Source organism: Harpia harpyja, chromosome 20 (assembly GCF_026419915.1).
Source record: "Harpia harpyja isolate bHarHar1 chromosome 20, bHarHar1 primary haplotype, whole genome shotgun sequence".
NCBI classification, from domain to species: domain Eukaryota; kingdom Metazoa; phylum Chordata; class Aves; order Accipitriformes; family Accipitridae; genus Harpia; species Harpia harpyja.
In genome coordinates, this window is record NC_068959.1 from 9,192,412 (window position 1) to 9,216,004 (window position 23,593).

General features: G+C 42.1%; 1 protein-coding gene across 1 annotated transcript in view; it reads left to right on the forward strand.

Moving 5' to 3' along the window:
* ITK (IL2 inducible T cell kinase) overlaps positions 1 to 23,593 on the forward strand; it is a 33,057-nt gene continuing 9,464 nt past the window's right edge. Inside the window, exons 1-10 of the mRNA XM_052772067.1 lie at positions 1 to 457; positions 13,344 to 13,448; positions 16,372 to 16,453; positions 17,869 to 17,997; positions 18,527 to 18,567; positions 19,367 to 19,518; positions 19,983 to 20,048; positions 20,220 to 20,274; positions 22,562 to 22,641; positions 23,281 to 23,417. Of these exons, the coding sequence (XP_052628027.1) occupies positions 287 to 457; positions 13,344 to 13,448; positions 16,372 to 16,453; positions 17,869 to 17,997; positions 18,527 to 18,567; positions 19,367 to 19,518; positions 19,983 to 20,048; positions 20,220 to 20,274; positions 22,562 to 22,641; positions 23,281 to 23,417 (1,018 nt within the window). The 5' untranslated portion in view covers positions 1 to 286. The remainder of the gene's footprint in view (positions 458 to 13,343; positions 13,449 to 16,371; positions 16,454 to 17,868; positions 17,998 to 18,526; positions 18,568 to 19,366; positions 19,519 to 19,982; positions 20,049 to 20,219; positions 20,275 to 22,561; positions 22,642 to 23,280; positions 23,418 to 23,593) is intronic.

Here is a 23,593-nt window from a genome sequence, read left to right on the forward strand (position 1 = left end):
AATTAATCCTTAATCATTGACTCACATCTACTGAATGTCCCTCAAGTGTTATTTTTTCCACAACATTTACCTTAGCGTATATTTCAACATGTGCTGTTCGTTTTATGACTTCGGAGAGGATGTGGTTATGGTTTGACAGAAAGGAAGCTTTGCTGTAGATGGGAAGATAAAGCTCAAAGCACCTACGCTGCCTTTTGAACAAACTTTTTTTTTTTTTTTAAATTAACTGTCTTCCTTCTTGTGTCGCTTTCTTGGACAGGCACTCAGTGCTTAGGGCAGGCATCCCATGTCCTGGGAGAGGACCATTTTTGGCTCAGCCATGAATAACTGTGTGCTCCTGGAGGAACTGCTGATCAAAAAATCCCAGCAGAAGAGAAGGACTTCACCCTCCAACTTTAAAGTGCGCTTCTTCGTCTTAACCAAATCCAAGTTGGCTTACTATGAACATCGCCATGGGGTACGTCAGCCATTTTCTCTCTCATAATAGAGTAATGGAGGCAAGGATGAAATTTGTTAAAGGAAGGGAAGGATGCTAATGGAGGGAAAGATGATCTTTGTTAAATTTTATTAACATTTCTGGTCCTTACTACAGCACCATTCACTGAAAATTGCAGAATGGTCAAACAGGTCATTTAGAGCTCTGGTCAGTGGACATTTGGTGTGCATGGAGGAATAAGACCACCCTGCTATTTTATAGAAAGGATGTAGTTTTGTTGTAGGAATTTAGCATGGGTTGTTATAAGTGGTGTGTGTAACAGCTGTGTGAGCGTATGCCTGGCAGTTCACATGAGTACAGGGGTGGCCTGGAGTGGCGTATTGTGAAGATCTCAAGTGTACCTCAATTACATCTGTGAAAAAAGTCATCCACAGATCTTCAGTCGCTCATTCTTTTCTTCAGGGCAGCAGGCTGATGGCTGGTAGGAGACCAGTCTTGCATTTTAAAATAAATTCAGCTGCCATGTGTAAAATGTCTAGTCTTTGGAGTTAGCTTCAGAAGGGATGTGATGATGAGATCCATGCTCAGACTAGGCATTGTTTCCCCAAGCTTGCATTTCCCTGATTTGCTAAGTATGAAAAAAAATTAGAAGTCAATATGTGCACCCCATTGTGCTAAGTGTTCTAGTGAAGTAAGAATTATTTCCTTCTTCTATTTAGCTGGATGTTTGCTGAGCCTCATTACGGTTGTAAATAATATTGCTTGTTTTCCAACAGTCACTGAACATGCTGTTAATCTATTATATTTAGGCACTGTTACTGTATGCAGAACAGAACTGGGGATCATGCTGCCTTGCTATCCAGCACTGGCAACTTCAGACCATCTGATCTGGCTCAGTTTCAGGAAATTAAGTTAAAACTGAACCCAACAAGAAAAGCGAAGTAGGATGTGCCTTGTATTTTATCATAACCTACTTGAGGTTGGACACCAGCTTTAAGGGTTGTCAATTTTGCTTGCAAGTTATTTCTCTCAAATATGCCCACCAAAATGTTTTTCTTGCTTTTATTTTATAGTCCATGTTTATCTTACCTCCATATTTAAATAGGATAATATTTATTGCTGCATACTGTGTCTATATTTGGGTTGAGACTCTCTTTGTCTGCTCTCCAAACTATCTTCCAAATGCCATTATTTTAAGATTTTAAATTCCATTATAACTATCCCACTTAATTATTCTGGGTTAAATTTTCAAAAGCATCTAAGTGATTCTGCTGTAGGTATTTAGAGAAATCTTCACAACTAGTTTTCTTTGGTGCTTTTTGACTCTTGGTGGACTTGAGATGAATTCAATGTACACTTTGCCTAGATACTTTTGCGGAATGACAGTAGGTGTCTGTTGTGTCAGCATCTTTAGACACTGAAATAGTTTGGAAAATCTGACTCGGTGACTTTCAGTGGGGCATAGATTTCATATGCTATGTGAGTGTCCTGGAAATTTTCTCCCCTAGTCTTCCTAAAGGTCAATTAGGTGAGAGAAGGGTTTGATATATTATCTACTTTGTGTTATGTATTTTAAACATGCACATATTATATATGTGTAGACATGTATATGTAAACACACATGTAACTTCAGGCCCTTATACACATTTGAGGGACGGTGGGTAATTACAGGGCTCATTTTCCATGAAACGCTGATTTTTTTCTGACACAAACTGTCAAAATCAGGTTGTTGCATGAATAGAACAACTTCGTACGAAATCGGGAGAAAAGAGTTTGTCCTATGAAATACTCCCAGAACCAATCCTCAGCCTCTTCAGTAATCATCCCCCAAAACAGACCATCCCAATGAGACCTCTGCGTGGTCAGGCCATTGCTGGTCTGGAGGGGAAAGCTTAGGGCAGCCTATGCAAGCACCATCTTATTTGGTGCTGAGAATGGAGTGAACGCCCAGAAATTGAGTTCACAGCTAGTGAAGGGAAAATTACGGTACCTGCCCAACACATGGGCTATGCCCATCACCGTGATTGAACCAGGACCAGGGAGTGTGCGCAGGCATTGAAATCGATGGTCTGTCGTGCTCATTCTGTAGCACAGGCCCTGGCCCAGGTTTGGCTCTGCTCTGTGGGGACTCTCTTAGATAATTTGTGGGACTTGCAGGTGTTAGCACAGACTGTCCCCATTGCCAGCAGGCAGTTTGCATTTGGTCCCCCTGTTCTGGAGGTTTAGGGCAGAGCGGTAGGGACGTTGCTGTTCTCTGCCAGCTGGCTGCAGTGATGGGGAGTATCCTCAGGCATTTGTACTGCACCATATATACGGGGCCAGTAACTGTCTGGGCTTTTGAAGTATCTATTTTTCAAGGGAAATCTCTGTGGATGTTTTCTATAAGAGTTTTCAATGAGTTTCTTTAAGAAGCCCTTACCAACCTGTCCAGCGGCTTACTGTACTTGGCGTTCAATACTATACAGTATCCACCTCTCTGGTCCCCAGTCAGTCAGTAAAAACAGCCTGTGCATAAAGTCAGGTAAAACAATTAGTGAACTGCTTAATGGTTTGAGAAGTCCCATGGATTTCAATTGGGTGGCTTAAAGTAAAGCATACGCTTAGGCATTAAGCCCAGGCCTATACGTTTTGCCTGTCTTTAACAGAGTTTAGCACGCAGGCCCTTTCTTTGCATTCTGATGCTGTGGGTATAAAAAGGTGTTTAAACATTTACTGTAGCAGTCCGAAGCAAGGAAATAAACAGGTCAAAGAGATACAGGGATAATTCTGTAAATGATACCAAAAGCTGTCCAGACAACCGACATCATAAAGGCAAATTTTTGCAATAACTGTAATAGCATTTTCATCATAACTGCCATAGCTAGACAGAAAGCACTGTTCTCCTCAGGGGCCAAGCACACACTTGCCATTAATGTTAATGAAAGATATTTACATATCTCATTAGGAGAATGAGCCCCCAATAACTGACAACAATAAGAAGCTGTGTTTTCTGGAATTCATTACACAGTGCACAATGCAGGGCTGTCTTAACATAAAGCAAAGCCCTGATAACAGGCACATGTATTCAACCCTTGTCTCTACTAAAATACATCAGAAATGCCTTTATTATAACATGCAAATCAATTCCGCAGGCAAAAATTCTTCATTTCCAGGGTCTGATTTCATAGCTACTGTGCATGTGAGTAAACGAGCACATGGGAGTCATCATTTTAACTATTTCAATGAGTTTGATCCTCAGCAGAATAACTGACAGTGAAGACACTATGTGATACTCTCAGGGTGCCAGTAGACCTGCAGTACTGCAGAAGAAACAGACAAATGAATCCCTTTGGAGAGCTGTCTAGGACAGAGTTTCACATGTCTTTACTTAGCAAACAGACTTAAACTGGTGAGTTACCTGTACGCCATCCGCCTAATGGCTTGCGGTCTTTGGTAAATCCTTCAGGTTAGCAGACATGAGAGTGAAGAGACATAGTTTAGTATTTCAGATACTAAGTAGAGGTTCTTGCATAGTCTTCAGCATGTCACATCCCTACCTAGATGGGGACAAGCAGAAACGAGCATCTCTCCCTGCATTTCAAACTGGCTGTAGTCTACAAGTGGCACAGGTGTCTGAGGCTGATGCCACACTTAGTGAATAGGCCACCGTCTTCTAGGCTAGTACCACACTAATGTGGTACCATTACCATTACACGATCTCTGCTTCAGAGCTGCTCATCTTGGCATGGCTCAGACCTGCGGAGAGTGCTTGGGTCTGTCTGTATCAACTATGGAGAAGCATTCCATGTCCCTATGCCACAGTTTTCTCTCTTCAAAAACAGGCATCTTGCCCTATACAGGCATTCTGAGAATCATTTCAGGGCTGGGAAAGTTGCACCTAACACCTGGGAAGTTCAGGCACATAAATATTTTTAAATTTTATACCTTCATGCAGTCATGGGCTATTACTAGTCCAGCTTTTAAAGGCAGCAATGAAAGGTGCACACAGAAAAGGACTGAGTTCCCTTTTCATTTACATCAGCACTATTCTTCCTACACTGGTCAGATGCTCAAGAGGTCACATAGCATGAGTCAGCCTTGTCCTGGGCTCTTTCATTCAAATCTTTGATATTCAGATATAAAGATGGGACTTCAGTGTGTCTTGAAATTTGCTTTCAGTCTCTTGTTCCAGGAGAACAAAGGAATAAACTTGGCTGAAAAGCCTTTTATCAGCATCCTAAAAATGCTTTAGCTGCTTCTGATGCATTATCTACACGTTGGGTTACTTGCAGCAGTCCAGCTACCCACAGTAACAAAAGCAGCACTTTGTTCCTCGGTCCAGCAGTCCATTTTACCTTTATTATTCTACACAGGATCCAGCTTATCCATCCTGCCCTGGAAAGACTTGGTTTTTTTCCCCCAGACTCTAATGTAAACAGACTAAAACTTTTCTTCTCTGTTTTGGTGTTCGTGTTAATTAGTGACCGTTCATACCATTTCTCATTGCTTTGTGTATTCTGAATACCTTAACATTCATGAAGATATAATCCTCATCTAAAGTGAATTTAATTATGATTTTAAAGACTATCTTCCAAATAAATGCATATCTGAGTAGATACGTCATTCTTCATGACTTGTCATATATTTATTAACAAGTTCTGTTTGCTTGCCAGAATTTTCAATACCATCTGTCTTCTGATGCATATCTCCAACTAATTTATTAATAATACACATATCTCCCACAAAGAAATCAGGCTTGGCATCTGTCTACTTCACACCTGTTTCAATGAATTTTTATGTAATAAAATCAATACAACCTTAAATAAGGTGGAGACAAGGTACAAACCTGTGCCTAATATTAAATGAATCCTCTAGTACACCTCTGTAAATTTCAAACGGATTTTTTAATAATCCAAATTGTATTATTGGAGTTAAGGGAGGATTAAGTTCATATTGTTTGCCACAATGAGCCTCATTTCTATTGTGAAATCACAGAATCATGGTAATACTGGCTAGAGGGTACTTCTTAAATTCATTTGGTCAGACTTCATGCACAGGGCCAGCATTACATCAACACTGGAGCGGGACTATCGCCAATACTAGAATAAGTCAGCTGTAGCATTGACTAGCCACTGCTTGAAAGCCAAGGACAGAGATTTCACATCTTTGGGCAACCTGTTCCGATGCATCTTATCGAATGTTTTTCTGGATACTTACAAAGTTCCCGTCTATTGTAGTTCTTATTCACAACTTCTGCGGCATGATTCAGGGTGGAGATATTGTCTAGACAAGATTCCTTTAAGCAAAATGTGCGTTGTTCTGTGTCTGGTATCTATGGCCTTTCTAACTCTACAAATATGTGGTAGAGTCTGGTAATAAAAATAGCTCCTTTTTGCTGGAATAACTAATTTTATCTTCCAGAATTTGATTATAATAATTTTCTTTTTACACTTTCTGCGCATACCAGTTCTGCTCCTACTAGATCTTTGCCTAGGTATTTATTGTTCTTTAATCTTTCAAGAATTTTAAAAAATTACTTCTGAGTATTGTCTTCCCAGCAAACGTTAGATACTTCCATTTTCTTCAAATTACAAAGCTCAGATCTTTCTTTTGTCAGAGAACATTAAGGATGCGGCAAAATCTTCAACCCATGTTTTCTTTTATATCTTTAAGAAGGAAAAAGGATGGCAAAAAGAATTTAGTGGCCGCAACTGCTTTAGTCAGGTATGGCAGCGACCAAGGTCTGCAGTGGAGCGCCCATGGATGAGTTACAGCAGTGAAGCAGACACAGCCCTCCAGCTGCCTCCCCAGACTCCTAGGTGTGCTTCTCCGTCTCTACTGCTTAGATGAATGGTGGCATCTTAGGCACTGATTGCAGCTGATTTTGTCATTCAACACAGTTCAGTGCACTCTGCATCCAGGGTATGCCCACCTCTAGAACACCTTCATGTTCTTTAGATGTGAAAAAAACTGTAAAACAAATTATTATTTTTTTTAATTCAAGAAGGAGGACAAAATAGTCATGACAGACATGTGAACCAAACAGCTACGTTTAGGACTTTAAATGTCAAATATAATGGGGTATATTGGAGGTATTAAAGCATAATGCAACAGTCAGAGATCTACTGAAAATCCTAGTATTATCAATTATCATCTCTTTCCGATTCTCCTTTGGAGTACTTAGTATTGTCAGGAAATGCAAAATCCCTTACAACTTTCTTTCAAAATTCAAATTGCTCAATTTAGGTTTCAAATTTCATTTTAAAATTGTTTAAATTGATTTATTTCCCATAAAACCTCAAACTATCGGTGTTCCTAATAAGAGAGAGAACTCCCAAAATACTTAACGATGCTAGGGTTCAGGCAAAATTTCTATCAATCTGGCAATCAACAGTTCTTAATATCCTAACTATTAATGATAAAAACAGCACATACGCAATGCATAGATAAGGGATATGATAAGGGCTAGAAAATAATTGTATCAACACAGTGTTCAAGGAGGTTCAAGCTCGTACTCGAGTCTTTTGGTCAGTGGAAAATTACTGTAGCAGGGGAATTGCCATTAAAAATAAGTCCATGGTGTTCCAGTGATACCTCATGAGCTCCTAGTTACTTTTTTCTGTGTTCTTCTTAATTGCTATCTCAGCACCAACACATGACTATGAGAGACCCATAGTCTAAGTAGCAAATAAACTGGAGACTCTGCAACACCATAGACATAAGCAGAATTTGGGCAGGTCAGCAAACCAAGAAATTCCTTTCCAGATTATTTCAGAAGCTCAGCAAGGCCTGAAGAAAATCATACTTGAAAGGCAGCAACATGTCACTAATTTAAAAAGATGAAGTTCACCAAGCCAATTGAGCTCTCTGCCATTGGAAGGTGTTACACCTTGCACAACGGTTCTGCTGCATGTTGATACTAATCTGTCTGCAAAGAGACAGACAGCTCTGTTGGAGCGGTCTGGTCGTTGACCCATTTATTTCCTACCAGTGGTTAGACCTGTAATGGTGCCTCTTGCCTTGAAGCCATGCACTCATATCATCCATAAAATGACATTTTAATAGCTCAAGTAGAGATTTAACACTGTATGGCTATGGTAAATATTTTCTTATGGAGTTATGTGGAGAGAAATCAGAACAAGCAATGGATATGTGTTCCTATATTATTCCTAAAGCTTAATTTAAGCACATGAGAGTATAAAACTGTGATCATAGATCACACCAGAGGTCTGTGAGCCAAGTGGCCAGTACCTGCCATTTAGAGTAAAACTACAAAAATAGCCTTGAATGTTTTCCTGGAAGCCAATAGGAAATATCTTGAAGGATCTGACCGTACAAACTTAAACGTTATTTAACCTTTTTAATCTCAGAGACAGCTCTGTGAGAGAAAGACTATTCAGCTTTAAATAATTTTTTCAATAGTTTTGAAATCAGCCTGAATTATTCTGAAGACAGGTATTTTTATGGTAGGATTTGTTGGGTTTTTCCTATTTTGTGCCAGCCTGAGCTCATTGCTCTCAGGTGCTACCCAAGAATGTGTGCTGAGCCAGGAGCAGCCCACTCCAGTACCCAGCTGTGACCGTGTCCCTTTGCTCTTCATAGCTGGGGGAATATTCAGAATTGATTACTGTGCTCTTAATAGCAACATCGTAAAATTGTCACTTTGTTACTTAAGACATCCACCCCTGTGGGCATTCAGCCGCAGCTGTGGGTTCTGGGAACACAAGAGCCCTCTGTTTTTGCTTCTGTTCACTCTTAGCCCTAATCAGCTGAGTGGAAAGGGTTTCTGCTCTTTTTTCTGTCCTGTTTGTGCCTGTGTATCAACAGCGCAGGTGTTTCTGTTCTTAAAAGCAGCAGGGTTGCATAGGCATGCTTGATGGACCAACTTCGACTCCATAGTCTTCATGATGTCATAACATACATGAAGGGCAAAAAAGTGTGAAGACCCCAGGTTGAATTTACAGCACTGAAGTTCAATAAATCCACTTTTTGATGTGGAAGTGCAGCCAACGGACAGCAACACAGATGGAAGCTGAGCACCGTATTTCCAAATTTTAGAAAGGGAATTGATTTTCACGAAAAAACCCTACTAAAAGGCACACGTGAAGTTCAGCCTGCATTCAAGTACTGCCCTAGGGCAGCTGCATCGCCTCTGCTCCCTGAAACTAGCTCACGCCCTCACCTGAGCCTGTTTTGACCTCCCCATCACCATGGTGCACATGTACCACGGTTTAGAAACCAGCACGATAAAGCTACAGGTGAGAGTAGTATGATATGGTTAGGTCTTATTATTGTCATTACTAATTTGTTGTTACTAGTAAGAGCTGTGGATAGGGGCCTAGAGAGCATTCACCGTGCAAGTATAAGCCCTCTGCAGAGGTACGTTAGTCCTCTTAAGGCCAGTGCCTGCAGCAGATGTTGAAGCCACTGCTCTCGCCAGCACAGCAGTCTCTCCTTGCCACTCTAAAAATACTTCAGTGTGCATGCAAGCCTCTTTTCACACTTACATGCACTTTATTCTAGTGGTGTGCAGAAGTTAAAGTTTTTGCTTTTTTGCTTTTTTTCCCCTGCCTGTTCCTGAGAGACTGTATATAGCATTGAAAAAAATAACCTGCTTTAATTTCACCACCTCAAGCACACAGAGTAAGAAACCCCCAAATCAGCTTCTGCCTCTGTCCAGGCTGCACACTGAGTGCAGCCAGAGCAGGTGACACAGAGAAAGCGGGTCATGCCAACGGCCAAGGCAAAGACCCCTCATCTACTTAACCACCAATTAAGAATAGTTCCTTCTAGTCAAGACAGTAAGTGAAAACAGGGAATGAAGTTTGGCTCAGATTCTTAAAAAAAAATCCCTGACGCTACAGAGAAGGTCATTAAACGCTTTTATTGATGGAAACGTTTTTGCGGCTGAGCTTACAGAGGACTGGAATTTCCTACCTTGCTTCACCGCAGCTATAAATTAGCTTTCCCCTACCCTTCTAGCGAGAGAAAATATCCAGCTGCAACTGGGGAGCAGTGGGCAAACATGGGCTCATGAATGGACCTTGTGGCGGGAGGAAGGACGCCATATCCAAGGGGGGACACAGCGGGACTACAGGGGAGACTGTGCTCCTTTCTGCTGTGAGGTGCCTGGCTGGGCTGGGAGGAGCAGCCGGCATTGCAAAGGAAGGGACGCGCAGGCGGCGGGGATGAGGTACAGGGAGACAGAGAGGTGAACGCGAACACCCAGTGACGCAGGGCAAGGAAAGCCCAGCTGCGGCATGGAGAGCCCTTGGTAGTGACCGCTGCTGAGGAGTTTGGGGCCGCATGAATCTTAATTGCTTGGTTTTCCCCTCACAGCACAAAAGAAACAAGATACAAGTTCACATACAACTTTTGAACCGAGCCGGCTTTATGAAACGTGGCATGCTGCCTTTCTGCCTGCCAGAAAATGCTGCCTGCTCTCTCCTCCCGTGCTCCCTGAGATAAGGCTCTGCCTACCCCTGCCTTACCTCTCCCTGGCATTTGGCCTCCCTCCCTTCCCTCTGCTTCCAGCACCGCTGGCTACTTTTTCCAGGTCCGTTTGATAAATACAGTGGGGTTCAGCAAAACCTTTAAGCATCCACCGAGGGACCTTTGGCAGCGCATTTGATGAATGGGCTTCACAAATAGCAACAGCAAAGTGTTAGCCAGAAAGTAGCAAATTCCTCCGACTGCACAGCCCCATATCTTACAAGATCTTAGACATTTGCAAAGCCTGAGGGTGCAGAGCCAGGGTCAGGAAGCGTGCTCACGGCGCGGATCTGTCACCTGCAGCCGCTGCTGCCGGCTCGCTGCCCTCTCGCCATGGGCTCCACATCCCCGCTCCTTCCCCTGCCCCAGGCCATGGGCTGGTGAAAAGGGATTCGTTTTGTTGGGTGGCCAAGCTGCCGTGGCGTGGGTGAGTAGGAGCGTTGGTGGTTGTGTAGTCTTAGCGCGTGATAAATGCCGGGCGGCTCATTCCCCAAGCAAGCATGGTGAGATGCTGCCTTGTGTTGCAGGGCAGGGCTATCTCAATTGTACCATAGTCAATTGTCCTAGTATCTAAGGCAAATGGGGACCATTGTGGTCATCTAGTTTATGCAGTAGACACAAACTAAAGGATTAATCAGTGAAAGACCTGCTGGAGCTGTGTGGCAAGAGGAGGTGAAATACCAAAGATGAAGACAGTAATGTGTGGGGCTTGTGATGCACCTGGCTCCATTCAGAGCTGTTAGCTCTCCTTCCTGGAATTGCCATATTGTAAATAACAGACCAAAAGAAATAGAATAGGACGGACTGGTCTGCAGCACACTGTACTCCTTGTGGGACAGCAGCATGCCTTGCTTATCTTTCCACACACATTATGCAATAAGACCACTGATGTTTTTTCTGACCAACCAGCTAAAACATCTACTTAACTATACTCTGGGCAGACTGAAAACAACAAATGGAGATCTGTCAGCATATTTTGTCTCGCCCTTTTAGGAACAAGTCTCTGAGGTTTTTTGGAGACCATTTTTAAGAGGCTTTTCCTCTCCACTCCCTTCCAAATGGCCCAGTTGCTTTTGTTGGATTAAAGTGCAGTCAAGCATCACAAAAGCAGGGATATGTTTAGTTTCCAGCCCAGTTTCTGGGTAATGCCTGGTTTGTGAGTGGTAATTCCAGTTGTTTGTGCTGCTACAGGACTGTAATTGCTTTCTATCAACAAAGTCCCATCTGTGGAGGATCTGCAGGGCAATGCACTGGCTGTGAGACGCACCCTGACGTTGCACTGCAACACGAGATTATGAGGAGCTTCCGCTGCTGAATTATGTGATTAAAAGGAGCACAGTAGGCGATGAGAGCTGCAGAATCCCTGCACAAAGCTCCTTGAGAAGGCTGGACCTTGTCTTTCAGCAGAGTCCAGAAAGGTATCAACAAAAACCAGTCTGCAGTGAAAGAGCAGAGCGTGTGACTGGCACGGCATTGCTTCCTGAAGCCTCAGAGGAGGAGTGCATGTGGTTAAGCCCTGAGACTTCAAAGGAATAAGATGAAGGAGGGTTCAATGCTAGCAAAATTGAAGGTTTTTATAGGAAATAAATGGCTTTGTGTCTCATCAAAATTGTAGAGGTCCCAGGGGCAGAACAAATGATAGAGGAGGTTGTAGAGAAGAGACAAAGGAAGCCAAGTCTGGAAGAAAGAATTGAATAGACAAGAATGAGAGAAAATAGATGGTGAAAATGGGGTGCAGTAAGGCCTTCTAAGGCTTGGCAATACTCTCAATAGTTAATTGGTATTTACATCTGGGGGTGCTTTACGGCCTTGGGTTTATTGATACACAAAAATCCCAGTCCACCTCATAGAGCTACACAGGCAGATGTTGTCTACAGGAGACAGTCCTGGCAGTAAATCCAGAGGCACTGGTTAAAGTGCAAGCAAATACAAATACAAAAGTTAAATACACCAGCAAAGTCCAGCAGGAGCAACGTGAGACCACACTGTAATAATTTCCCTCTCTTTCCTCAAATCCAAGTATACAAAGGCAAAATAGCCAGTTGTGCAAGAATGAGGTTTGAGGAGCCTTGGGGCCTCTCTGTTTTGAGGCTGTTTGACAGTACACTGTGGCAAACCTCACCCCACCTCCAGTGGCATCAGCTGCTTCCCTGGTTTAGGCTAAATGTAATGATGAAAGGTTGCAACAGAGCAGCAGTGAGGGTCAGCACAGCAGTGGGGACGGCCGCTGCCGGCAGGGCAGAGCTGCAGGGTCATGGTGATGTAGGGAGCAAGGAGCAAGAGGGAGCTGGAGGGTGAAGGACACGAAGGGTTGGGGTCTGAGGGAGGGCGAGAAGGTTGCCAAAGTCTTGCTGTGTCTCTGAGTGATAACCCGTGACAGGTACAACACAGTCGCTGAAGTTCATGCTCTCTCCCGTTGACAGGTGCTTGTGTTTGAAAACCAGAAGCTTTTGCAGTGTTTTGGGGGGTTCTTAAATCTCACCGATTTCCGTCACATTGTCACAAAGCTGAGCTAGGAGACGGCTAGTGTTTAATCCCTACTGAAACAAATCAAAACAGGAAACCAGTTTGCCTCCAAAGAGCGAATGCATTTGTAGTGAATCCTTCAGAAGTGTGCACCAGATACCAAGCCTTAGTTTAGCTCCCACCTGCCCTGAGCCGGCATCCGCCTCACCCGTCTCTTGCAAAAGCTGCGTGCCACGCAACAAGGAGCTACGGGGCCAGGATTTGGTAGCAAATAGGGTACGCCGAGGCAGTTGGGATACTTGGATGTCTGTTCTCTTCCTACCTTTTCCTAACTGCTCATACTGTTATCTAGGTATCTGGTATATGATGAATAATAATGCAGCAGAAGCTGCCAGAAAAAAAGTTTTGTCGGCAAGCTTTTGAGGATATTATTTATTTCAAAATTTCCTGTTATTTTTTCTTAGCTATAAACCCAGACAGAACAAAACCAGAGAATTGAGTTTTTTCTTAGAAAATAGATGCAGTAAAAATGTTACATTTTAGATAAAATACATAGTTTTGAAATTCTCAGTACCCACATATTTTTTAATAAAATACTTACTGTTTTGTAGGTTTTCAGTATGAAACAGGAGTGTTAGGAAACTGAACGTTTCATGAAGATAGTTCTTTTTGGTTAAGAGCATTTCATTTTGTTGGAAGAAAAAAATAACACCTGAATTTCAATGAAACATTTTGACTGCTTCTCTAAGAATCCATGTGCTGAGTTGAAATATGTGTACGTGTATATGCAATCCATATAAAGCTGCCATATATGAGAATGATTCTTTATACTTTCAAATGTCTTACATAATCAGTTAATTTGCTTCTGCTCCATTAAAATTAAATCCCCCATGGACTCGACAATCTTGTCTAATTATTCACTTAATCCACAATCATTAGCATTTACCAAGTGCTTTTCTCTGTCTTTTAGAAAAAAAGGACTTTGAAGGGTTCTGTGGAACTTTCCAGGATTAAATGTGTGGAAATTGTGAAAAGTGACATCATCATTCCCTGTCAGTATAAATATCCTTTCCAGGTGAGTCTGTCTGTTGACCATACTGATACGCATATCACTTAATTTTGTATTTCAAGAAAATTCTCCCTCACAGTGCAGTCATTAATGAACCCAACACCAGGGTGAATAACAACAAAGGAAGAAAAAGCAGATCGAGGATTGAAATGAACTGGGGAATCAGAGGCTGAGTGTTATTATAAGAGCCATAAACTCTTCCACTCATTGGTTTTAAATTGGAAAGGATCATTAGATCTTCTAGTCCTATCCCATGTTTAACAGAATATTCAGCTATCGCACTAATTCATATTCAGAGAAAGCCCATCTGTCACACGGGGAATCCACCCAGGGTTTTGGCCAATTTACCTGTGTGATGCTGAAACTAAATACATTCAGTGGCCTTTGCACCAGAAACTGGTGAGTGAATGTGATGCATTAGGGAGACTGCTCCAGACGAGAGCAGAGAGGGCTTTTAGTGATGAGGTGGCTTAACGACCAAGAGGTAGACAGTGGTAGCTCTAGGATGAGGAACACATTGTCTAGTTTGATTATTAATACATACAGGATATATTTACACTGCCATGTAAACATAAATGCCACAGAATATTTGCTCAGTTATTGCAACAAATATTCCCTGTGCTGGCATTTGTCGGAATTTTACAGTATTGGTGACAGTACTTTTCTTAATATTTGTGGTGTATGGATTTCAGTGAATACAGGGCCAGCTTTGTTCACAGATGGCTTTAAAAGAGTGAATCATCTGGACTCAGATTTGCAGATCAAAGCTAATGGCTGTGACCCATGTACACAATCATATTAAAAAAGATAACTTCATAAGAAGAAAAAAGACAACCAGAAAGCAAGATTTCTTTTTCTTTTTTTTTGCTGTTCTTGTTATCTCAAAACCAGCATCAATTCGGAGGCTTGGCTTGGTACTGTCATTCTGACAAATCATGAAGTAGCTTGTAGAGTTTTCTCTAAATCTTCATTTGAACAGTAACTCTAATCTGAGCCCTGGAAAATGTTACCTTGCAGAGATAGGAGAAGGGAGAGGAAATAATTTCCCAAGCTAGGTTGGGTCAGGAAACCCTCCCTCCAGCTTGGGGTGGTCCCCAGCCAGGATCATAAAAGTTGTCCTGGAATATTACAAAATGTTGCTATGTCGGTGCGTAATGAGCACTCAAGAAACCAGATGATCAGAGTGTTACAGCCTTGTTTATGGGCATTTGGGAGCAGGAGCAGATGCTGTGGTATGCTGCAAACAGCTCTCGATGAGCAGCCCGACAGGAAAGCTCTTAACTGGGGCTGGGTAGGAGCTGCCTGACTGGGGGAAGTTCAGCTGCTCATAACTTGACTGAACATGGACTAGAGAAGGAACAAATGCTCAGATCTGTTTGGTTTTGGTCTGAATTTTCAAATCTGTATCTCCATATCTCCAATGCTTGTAGGAACAGCAAAATAAAGTGAAGGTAGTGGCCAGGACTGGTGGGATGGTAACAGGGGACTAGTCATGATGCACAGTGTTCCGCTGAGGTCGTGGTAATCGCTCCTGCTTGTAGCACATCTGAATTTTGTCCCACAGTCAGTTTTGTGGTATTTTGTAAAGTGATATTGTCTGGGTTTTTAAAAAATATCTCGGCTGCAGCCAGCTGTAAATCTTCTGTGGAACTACCAGTGGCTTTTTGGTTTTGTGTGGGTCATCTGGCAAGTGAGCCCCTTGCAGAGAGGCATAAAATGAGTGATTTTGTGCAGTTGTGCATGCTCATGGCTACATCTTCTGGAGATCTGCTTACTGCATATTTCAAAATCTGCCTTAGATTGTCAAAACATTATACAGACATAACAATAATATCAACAGGAGTGGCTTTAAATAAGAGGGAATTATTCCTCCCCTATTTCTATTTTTTGTAAAAGAGGTTATAATTTATCTCTCCATAGCATGCAAAGCAACTGAGTCACACGGTTGTCTGTGTGTGCCTGCAAGGGCTTCAGGCCAAGAGACAGCAAATATTTCCTGTTCTTTAAACAATAATCAACATTGCCTCATCTACACCCCTGGAGAAACTTATAAAAACAGCTGCTCTCTTGTAGAAATCTCTGTTTAAAGACAGTGGTCAAAGTTTTTCAAAGCACCTGTGCATCAAAGAGACCAGTCCCATTTGGAATTAAGTTGTTGAGATAAATATCGGAAGAGAAATACAGATTATGCATTACATCAAATTTTAGGCCCAAATGTAGTCATCCGATTCAGTTTCTGAGTCATTTTGGTTCTTGTGATGATTTTACTCCCTGCTCTGAAACTTCACAAATATTCTGTATTTCTCTTCCTTTGTTTGTTTGTCATTAAGGCCAAGTTGATGAAAACAGCATCTTGATTGCTCATTGTTCATCTGCTCCAGCTTCTTATTTCCTCTCTATAATCCTATTGAAAACTATTAAAAACTTTGAAGAAGAATAGTAATCCAAATAATCTCCAGGGAGTTGCCCGAGATTTATACTGACACAAGAAAAGCTAAGTTTGGCTCTTAGATCTCAAGTGAAGGTATCTTGCAAGAAACTGCTAAGAAACAGATGCTATTTCCCTAGAGATGCTTTAGAAGGATAAAGTGCAGTCCGTGAGTAACGGGCTGAATCCTCTGCAGATTGAAATCGCTACATCTCCGTTGATTTCATGGGCATTTCTTAACAGCATAAAATTGATCTAAAACACTGCTTGTCTAGAATACTTTCTTGGTCAGGATTTCTGCTCTGTTTTAAATAATCAAAAGTCAATGAGGTTAAGAGATGCTTCTGAACAGACCCTGTTACTCCGCTTCCCCAAATCATCATTTTGCATGTAACTTGTTGGTATGAGGGCTGATTCGTGTTTCCTTCAGTGACTCCATCGTGCCCAGACTATCTGGGATTGCTTCTAACGGCTGGCTCCCTTCTTTACTCCCCTCTCCAGATTGTCCACGATAACTACATACTCTACGTGTTTGCACCCAATCGTGAGAGCCGGCAGAGATGGGTCTTTACACTGAAGGAAGGTAATAAAACCCCTGTGCCCACGTAATTGTTGAAGTTACTTATCCCGGACCAGTTTTCTGACAAGCTATAATGCAGAGAAAATGTGCAAGAGGAGTCAATGTCTTATATCTAAGCATGCAAAGCGGTCGTGGGGAATGAGGTTATAAAATCAAATTGCTTGTAAATATGGTCGGTGTGTTTTCAGCAGCAGTGGACAATTTGGACATGGAATGCTTTATTTGCCTCTTTCTAGGATAAACTGTTAATAAGTTACTGTAATTTGAGGTTTCTTATTCAGGAAGAAATGGGGATTTTTCTATGGCTAATTTTTTTAAGAAATTAATCTTTTCTGCGTAGAAGATTTTTCATCTCTTATTAATAGATTTTTTGTTTAGATGACAACCTCGTTAGAGAATCATGACTATTAAGAAACATTTTTGTGGGTAGCTTTCATTTCCTGTTCACCTCCTGAATTGTGCTGTGGTTCGCTGCAATGATTCTGAAGTAAAGGGCACAATAACTAACCACTGCAGGCAGAAACAAAGCATAATACTTGACATAAGGAAGGTGTTACTTAGTTACATGAAAATTACACTAGGCTTCCATCATAGCTTTTTCCTGTTTTATAACACAACCTGCTGTATTGTTCACTCTGAAAACATTGTGCCTGATAGAGATACTATTAAGTTCATGCACTTACTCTTGCAACCAGTTATTCTCCTTCTGGAGTGCACCTGCTCCAAGCTCCTACTTTATCACCTCTTCTCATTCAACTTTTTGAGACTGTCCCCTCCTGTGGACAATTTGAATAGTCTCTTTAAAACAGCCAGCAGAAATTTTTTGTTCTTTTTAGGAAAATTATTATTACAGATAGAGAGCCTGAGCTTCAAAAAGAAGTACCTTTAATCTCTCACGCAGACATTCAAGACTGGTATTTACATGTGCAAAAAATGTTTATTGCTGGTGAATGCCAGCTTGTACAGCCCCTTTTGAACACCAAGCCAAAGCAGCAAGAGTCTGTGTCCTACATATATACACAGTGTAGAGCTGTAGCCTTTCGTGGGAATCATCAGTATATGGCCTGCCAGGTTTTATTTCTTTTTATGAAACCTTCCTTCTGTGGTTTTGGTGTTTATCAATTTAAAGAGAGAGTCACTTTGGTAAGATTCTGTTCTCCTGCAGTAGAGAGGTATGGGCTCCATCACCAGCAGGAAGGCTGTTCCTCCACATCGATGGTGGCATTCACTCCTTTCGGGAGAAAGGAAAACATTAATGGAGGGGGCTGATAATATTCACCAAAGCTTGGTTTGAAAAGAATAAGAAGCTTCTTTGAAGTGCAGATTATTTCCATTCAGTTCTAGATGTCTTTCAGAGCTGATGTGAATGCAAATAAATTCATTTTCCCCCTCCTTTTTCTTCCCCTAACATTTTCCAGAAACCAGAAGCAACAACAGTTTGGTTTCAAAGTGTCATCCAGATTTTTGGATAGATGGCAGGTGGAGATGCTGTGCTCAGACAGAGAAGATGGCACCTGGCTGTGTGGAGTATGACCCCACCAAAAATGGTATGGGATTTGTTAAGACCGTTCTGACCTTGAAAATATTTATTCCTAGCAAAAATAAAGGATTGAATCTGTCTCGTACAGAACATCAAAGAATATCATGTTACATTTCCATCAAGAGACATGTTGCTGCCTTCTTGGTATATTCAGGCTTATCTTTTACTGTATATGGCATTCTTTGTCTTGAATTAACACTTTCCTCTGTGTGATGCTCGGTGCTGTCTGTGGAATGAGATGGCGAACTAGGAACTTGATCAGCTGTGGTCAGTCAATAAGCCATAATAACAACTTTCTTGAGATATATGCATTCATGCATATATGGCCTTAAGTAATCTGTACCCCATTTCAAACCCATGCTGTGTGGCTAAGAGTCACTGTGTAGGTGCAGGCTGTTGGCATGTCTTACTCTGAAAGACCAAGGCTTGCTATTCACTGGTTTTTTGTATCACCTTTATCAGTTCATTACCTTGATGGTTTCTCCCCTAGTTTTCTCCAGATCTACTTCAAATTATCTTTCTTGATTTCATTTCAGCCTCAAAGAAGCCTCTTCCTCCCACTCCTGAAGATAACTGGGTGAGTGCAGTGAGGCATGCTAAGCTGTCCTTAGTGTCGTGTGTGTTTAACTAGCAGTGGTGAATATATCCTCATTAAGGTTCACCACGGTGCAGTGACCTAGAATATCACCTGTGATAATATTGCCCAGGCTTCTCTCTTACCTTTTCCATATTTTTTCATAAGTTATAAATCAGCAGCATCCCACTAGAGCTAGGTTCAGTCCTGCAAAGACAGCTTGGTTTCACAAATAGCTTTCCAATGGTGAGTGAAGCTTCAACTGTGGGTTTTTTCAATCTACAGAAAGGGAAACTGGGGGGAGTAGGAGGGATATGAGAAAAGCTGCTGTGAAGAGGAACAGAGAAATGATTGTCCAAACCCACTTGTGGATGGGACAAAATGTCATTGGCTTATTTAATAAGAAGGGAGAAGCAGGGTGGTTGTTAGGGCTGGCTGACTTACTGGAAGGCATTGGGACAGTCCCTCCGGGGAGGCCATGGAGATTTTATCATTGGAAGCTTTTAAGAGTAGTTTAGGAAACATCTGTGAAGAATAGATCAGACAGAAGAAACCCTGCCCTAAGAAGGAGTAGATAAGTATTTTCTGTGCAACTAAAATTTTTATATGAAATTCATTGTTTGAAAGTGCTGAAAATTCTCATGTTGCCACCACACCCCACTAGACGTGTTGGGGTGCTTTCCTAGCTTTGAGGCTTTTGAACCCAGAGGACACCAGTGCTGCCAGGGAAATATCATTTCAGAGAGCATGCCATTGTTTTTATGAATATGAATATGATGAGCCTTTTTCCTAATTTGTGCAGAAATTGTTGCTAGACCCAAAGGAAGCTGTAGTCATGGCCATATATGACTATGAAGCCCAGAATCCGCAAGAGCTGACGTTACAATATAATGAGGAATATTATGTGATTGACAGCTCTGAGGAACATTGGTGGCTGATTCAAGATAAGAATGGGTAAGTCCCTTTTCAACAGCCAATTTACAAATCCTTTCTAAATCCAGCTTGTTTTTCCATTAATATATATGCTGGCCTCTAATATAACTTTTGTGAAGCATCCTCTGACATACAGGAAAAGAGTGATGGAAGGTTATTTACGGTAACTTTCTTCCCTTTGATATTGCTTGTATCCAGGCAGCTGAAGAAAAAGAATCTGAAAGTTAATTTAAAAAAATAAACAGTCCTTAGCTCAGGCTGATATTCGCTGTCATACACATGGAAGAAAAAAATCATGAAAATTGCAAAACTCTCCAAGTTTAGAGGTGCAATCAGTTGTTTCCTTCTCCAGTAACCCTACTAAATACATAACAACCAACATTTCTATCATGCAAAGAGCAGGCAAATCTTTCGGGCCTGACTCCCACAGATGCAGAGAAAATCCTGTCTGTCTAGCACACTCACGCCGTGTCGCATTTTAACAGGCATGAAGGCTACGTGCCAAGTAGCTACCTGGCGGAAAAATCACCTGAGAATCTGCAAATATATGAGTAAGTTTTGCCTATGTTTTTCTTGTACCTCTAAGTGCCTTAGATTTGTTTTAGAAGCTACAAGCCTCAAATGTCCCTACCCCACATAATGTGTCATTGCTAGCACTGGGGACACTCGATTCAGAGGCTTTTCAGCAGAAACACTGACTTGGAATCTTTTGATGTTTTCAGATGGTACAATAAGAACATCAGCAGAAGCAAAGCAGAAACACTCCTCAGAGATGAGGTAAACCAGTGTTACGTGTGGGATGGATGGGCAATAATAATTAATTAATGATGAATGAGGAGAAGCCTGCAAGGGCTGCTTTGTGTAAGAGAGAGCTGAACACTGGGTTCCTGCTGTGTTGCTGTCCTTGGCTGCTCTTGGTGTGCGGTGCAAGATAAAGGACTGCTAGCAACCCCCCTTACCTCCATGGTAGCTGAGCGTGGGCAGAGAGCTGTGCCATCCTTCTTTGGACAAACACACCCAATAGCTGGGGCTGATGGAAAACACTGTTTCAGAACATTGTTGACTGAAAACTGTGATTTTAGCTCATCTTTTCTGTCTCTGCAGGAGGCCTGCGGATGCCAGTAGTTCTCTGAAAATCTAACCAATCTCATGATGAAATGTTTTGGGTGAAAGCCAGGAGTATGAGTCTAGGTGTTTTTTTTTTTAGTTTTGTGTGTGTGTGTGTGCATGTCAGCATGCATCTTTAATTTTTCAGTTGAGCCAGACTTTTCCAGTGAAGACTGTAGTGAAAATAAAAAGAATACACCTCTTGTTCAAATTTTCCACACAAACACAACCTTAGTTTTTAAATCAGCTCTTACACTAAGAGGACACCCAAATAAAGTGTTGTTTCTTGGAATGATAGTATTTTATGGAAATAAAAGCATTGTTGTGCAGCTTTAAAAATTCTTTTAGTTCCTATAAACTCCTACGGGATGTGTCCACGCATGGTTTAGTGATCTTATTTTTCCTTTTGGTCCTACCAGTGCAACTTTTCTGTGGCAACTACCCCTGTGTGGCTGCAGAGCCTTATGGTTCAAAACCTCACAGCCCCCAAAGCTCCCCCAAAACATGTGGCCAAGCTCACAAATGATCTTTGGGCAGGTTTGCTGTCAAGTGGGAAGGAAGGGCAAGAACAGAGCTTAAAGTAACTCAGGCAGGATGCTGTCTCCAATACTTGCCTACCTGTGCAAGCAAACCCACACTGCCAAGGAGATGAAAGCCCTCGCTGTGGATGATATAGATGCTTCTACAGCAGCATCTGGAGACCCTTTTTAGGCTTCCCTGTGCTAGATATTGTATACTGTGGATATGGTAGATGTTGTACAGACACACATTGAAGAGACAGCCCTGGAAGGTTTATAGCTCAGTGGCCTGGTCTCACCTGGGCAGAGCTGCACGTTGAAAGCCAGCAGTTCATACGCAGGGGATGCAGTAGCAGTCTCAGCCTCCGTGTTGAGCTGGAGCTGAATCAGTCCGCAGGGGAGGTGGGAAGGAGGCCGAGACAGAGCGCACTCGGTGGATTAGGTTTGTACCAAGTGTTGTGGGGTGGATAGAGGACATCATATAAAATGGAGGAAATCTACCATGTAAAGCAAAGGAAGGAATAAAATAATCAGGCACTTGGGATGCCAGATGAAAAGCATCTTTTTCTGCAAACAGAAGAAAAGTGCCATTTTTATTATCAATATATAGGTCAGCACAGCATATTACATCCAAACTGTGATGTTAAATCTTCTCCTCTGCCATCTGATCCATTAGTGCCTGGCCCTTCAGGATTATGGCCTATGATAAATTTTAGCATTCAGATGAGTAGAAAACAATTACAGTGAAAAATTAAAAAAGAAAATTGTTCTGTGAGTGCCAGAGTGGAGGAAGCCTGCTTTCCCACACATTTATGTTTAGATACTAGATGACTGGAGTACCTATGAAAGGGCAGGATCTGGGCAAAGCTTTTCGCATGTGTGGTACATTGGTAAATTATCTTTCATACACTCCCATATGGAGTCTCTGGTGTTGAGTAAATTGTACTCTTGTTCTGTAGCTGCTTTCTTGATGGAGGGCACTCAAAGTGGTTTGCCTTTCCACAGCTGCCCATTTCATTGAGCTTGTTGGAAATTGATACCACCAGTATTCTGTCAGATAGGGTTGAAAGCAATCAATGGGTTCAGAATTTCTAGAGGAGAGGCTTGGAGGGACAGACAGACACATGCTCATGTACCCACACCCACACATACTCAGTACGAGCACATAAGTCTCATTTCCTCAGGAAACTGAACTAAAAATACATAGCACCCAAGAGACCAGCTGGGCGTACCTGCAGTCCCTGGGCAGCCATCGGAGCTGTGCATGGAACAGACCAAGTTCTGTCAGTTGGCTGATGGCTCTTTTTTCTCCTACATGTTTAGCACATCCTCATGACTGAGCATAGACAGGGCTGAAACAAGCAGAGCTTTGCCCCCAGCCCACTTCTTTTTTTCCATTATGTCTCTAACCAGTTTTCTCTGCTTTGCTCCTGTTACAGGGTAGGGAAGGTGCCTTCATGGTGAGAGATTCGAGGCAGCCTGGCATGTACACAGTGTCTGTTTTCACCAAAGCATTAAGGTACAGCTGAGCTCAGCAGCTTTTCACATCAATTACATCAATGAAATGGCTTCTACGAGAGTGTAATCTCTGTAGCTGTTTTGGCGTTATAAAGACAGAGCAGAAGGCTCATGAAAATGATAGAGGAAAACACTTCCAAAAAAGGCAGAAGAGTTAGCTGCCATTCGCAAAGCATATTAAAGGCTCCACTTCTCTCTGCATCTAAATATATGCCTATAAATAGTCCCTTAGCTGGGGTTGTAATTTTAATGAAATTTTCCCCTCAACTGAAGTGTCAGTAGGATGAACATGGACTATATGCTGGACCCATCAGAGGTGGGTAATACAAGACTAGTGAAAGGGTTTCAGTGCTGGGGCAGAAAGTTTTGTTTCAGAAAGAAGAGGCAGAGAAACTTGGTACCCAACCTTATCGGGAAACCTCAACCTTTCTAGAGATGAGACCATCTATGAGTGAGAGGAAGAACATACACGTACACAGCTTTCGTTAGCAATTGCAGCTCACTCCTTGCTCCTCTCCCATTCGTTCTGCATAGGGAAGGTTCTCCCCTTTGCTCGCTTGCTACTCTTCCATTTATACCCCAAATTCCTGTCTTTTTGCTGCAACCTAGTTTTCCTCAAAGAAAACCTCCTCTTTTTCAGCACCGATAACAATCCTGTTATAAAACATTATCACATCAATGAGACAACTGACTTTCCCAAGCGATATTACTTGGCAGAAAAGCATGTGTTTGACTGCATCCCTGAACTCATCAACTATCACCAGCACAATGCAGGAGGTGAGTGAAGGCCAATGCTGACCAGGGAAGCTGCTGTTTTACCATGCAGCCAGGTGACTGTTTTGAATGAAGGCAGGCTTCCAAGCCCTCTGTCCTTACAATGAAATGTTAAATGGCATCACCTTTTCTTCCATTAATCCTGGCACTTGGATGGCAGGAAAACAACCATCTCAGGC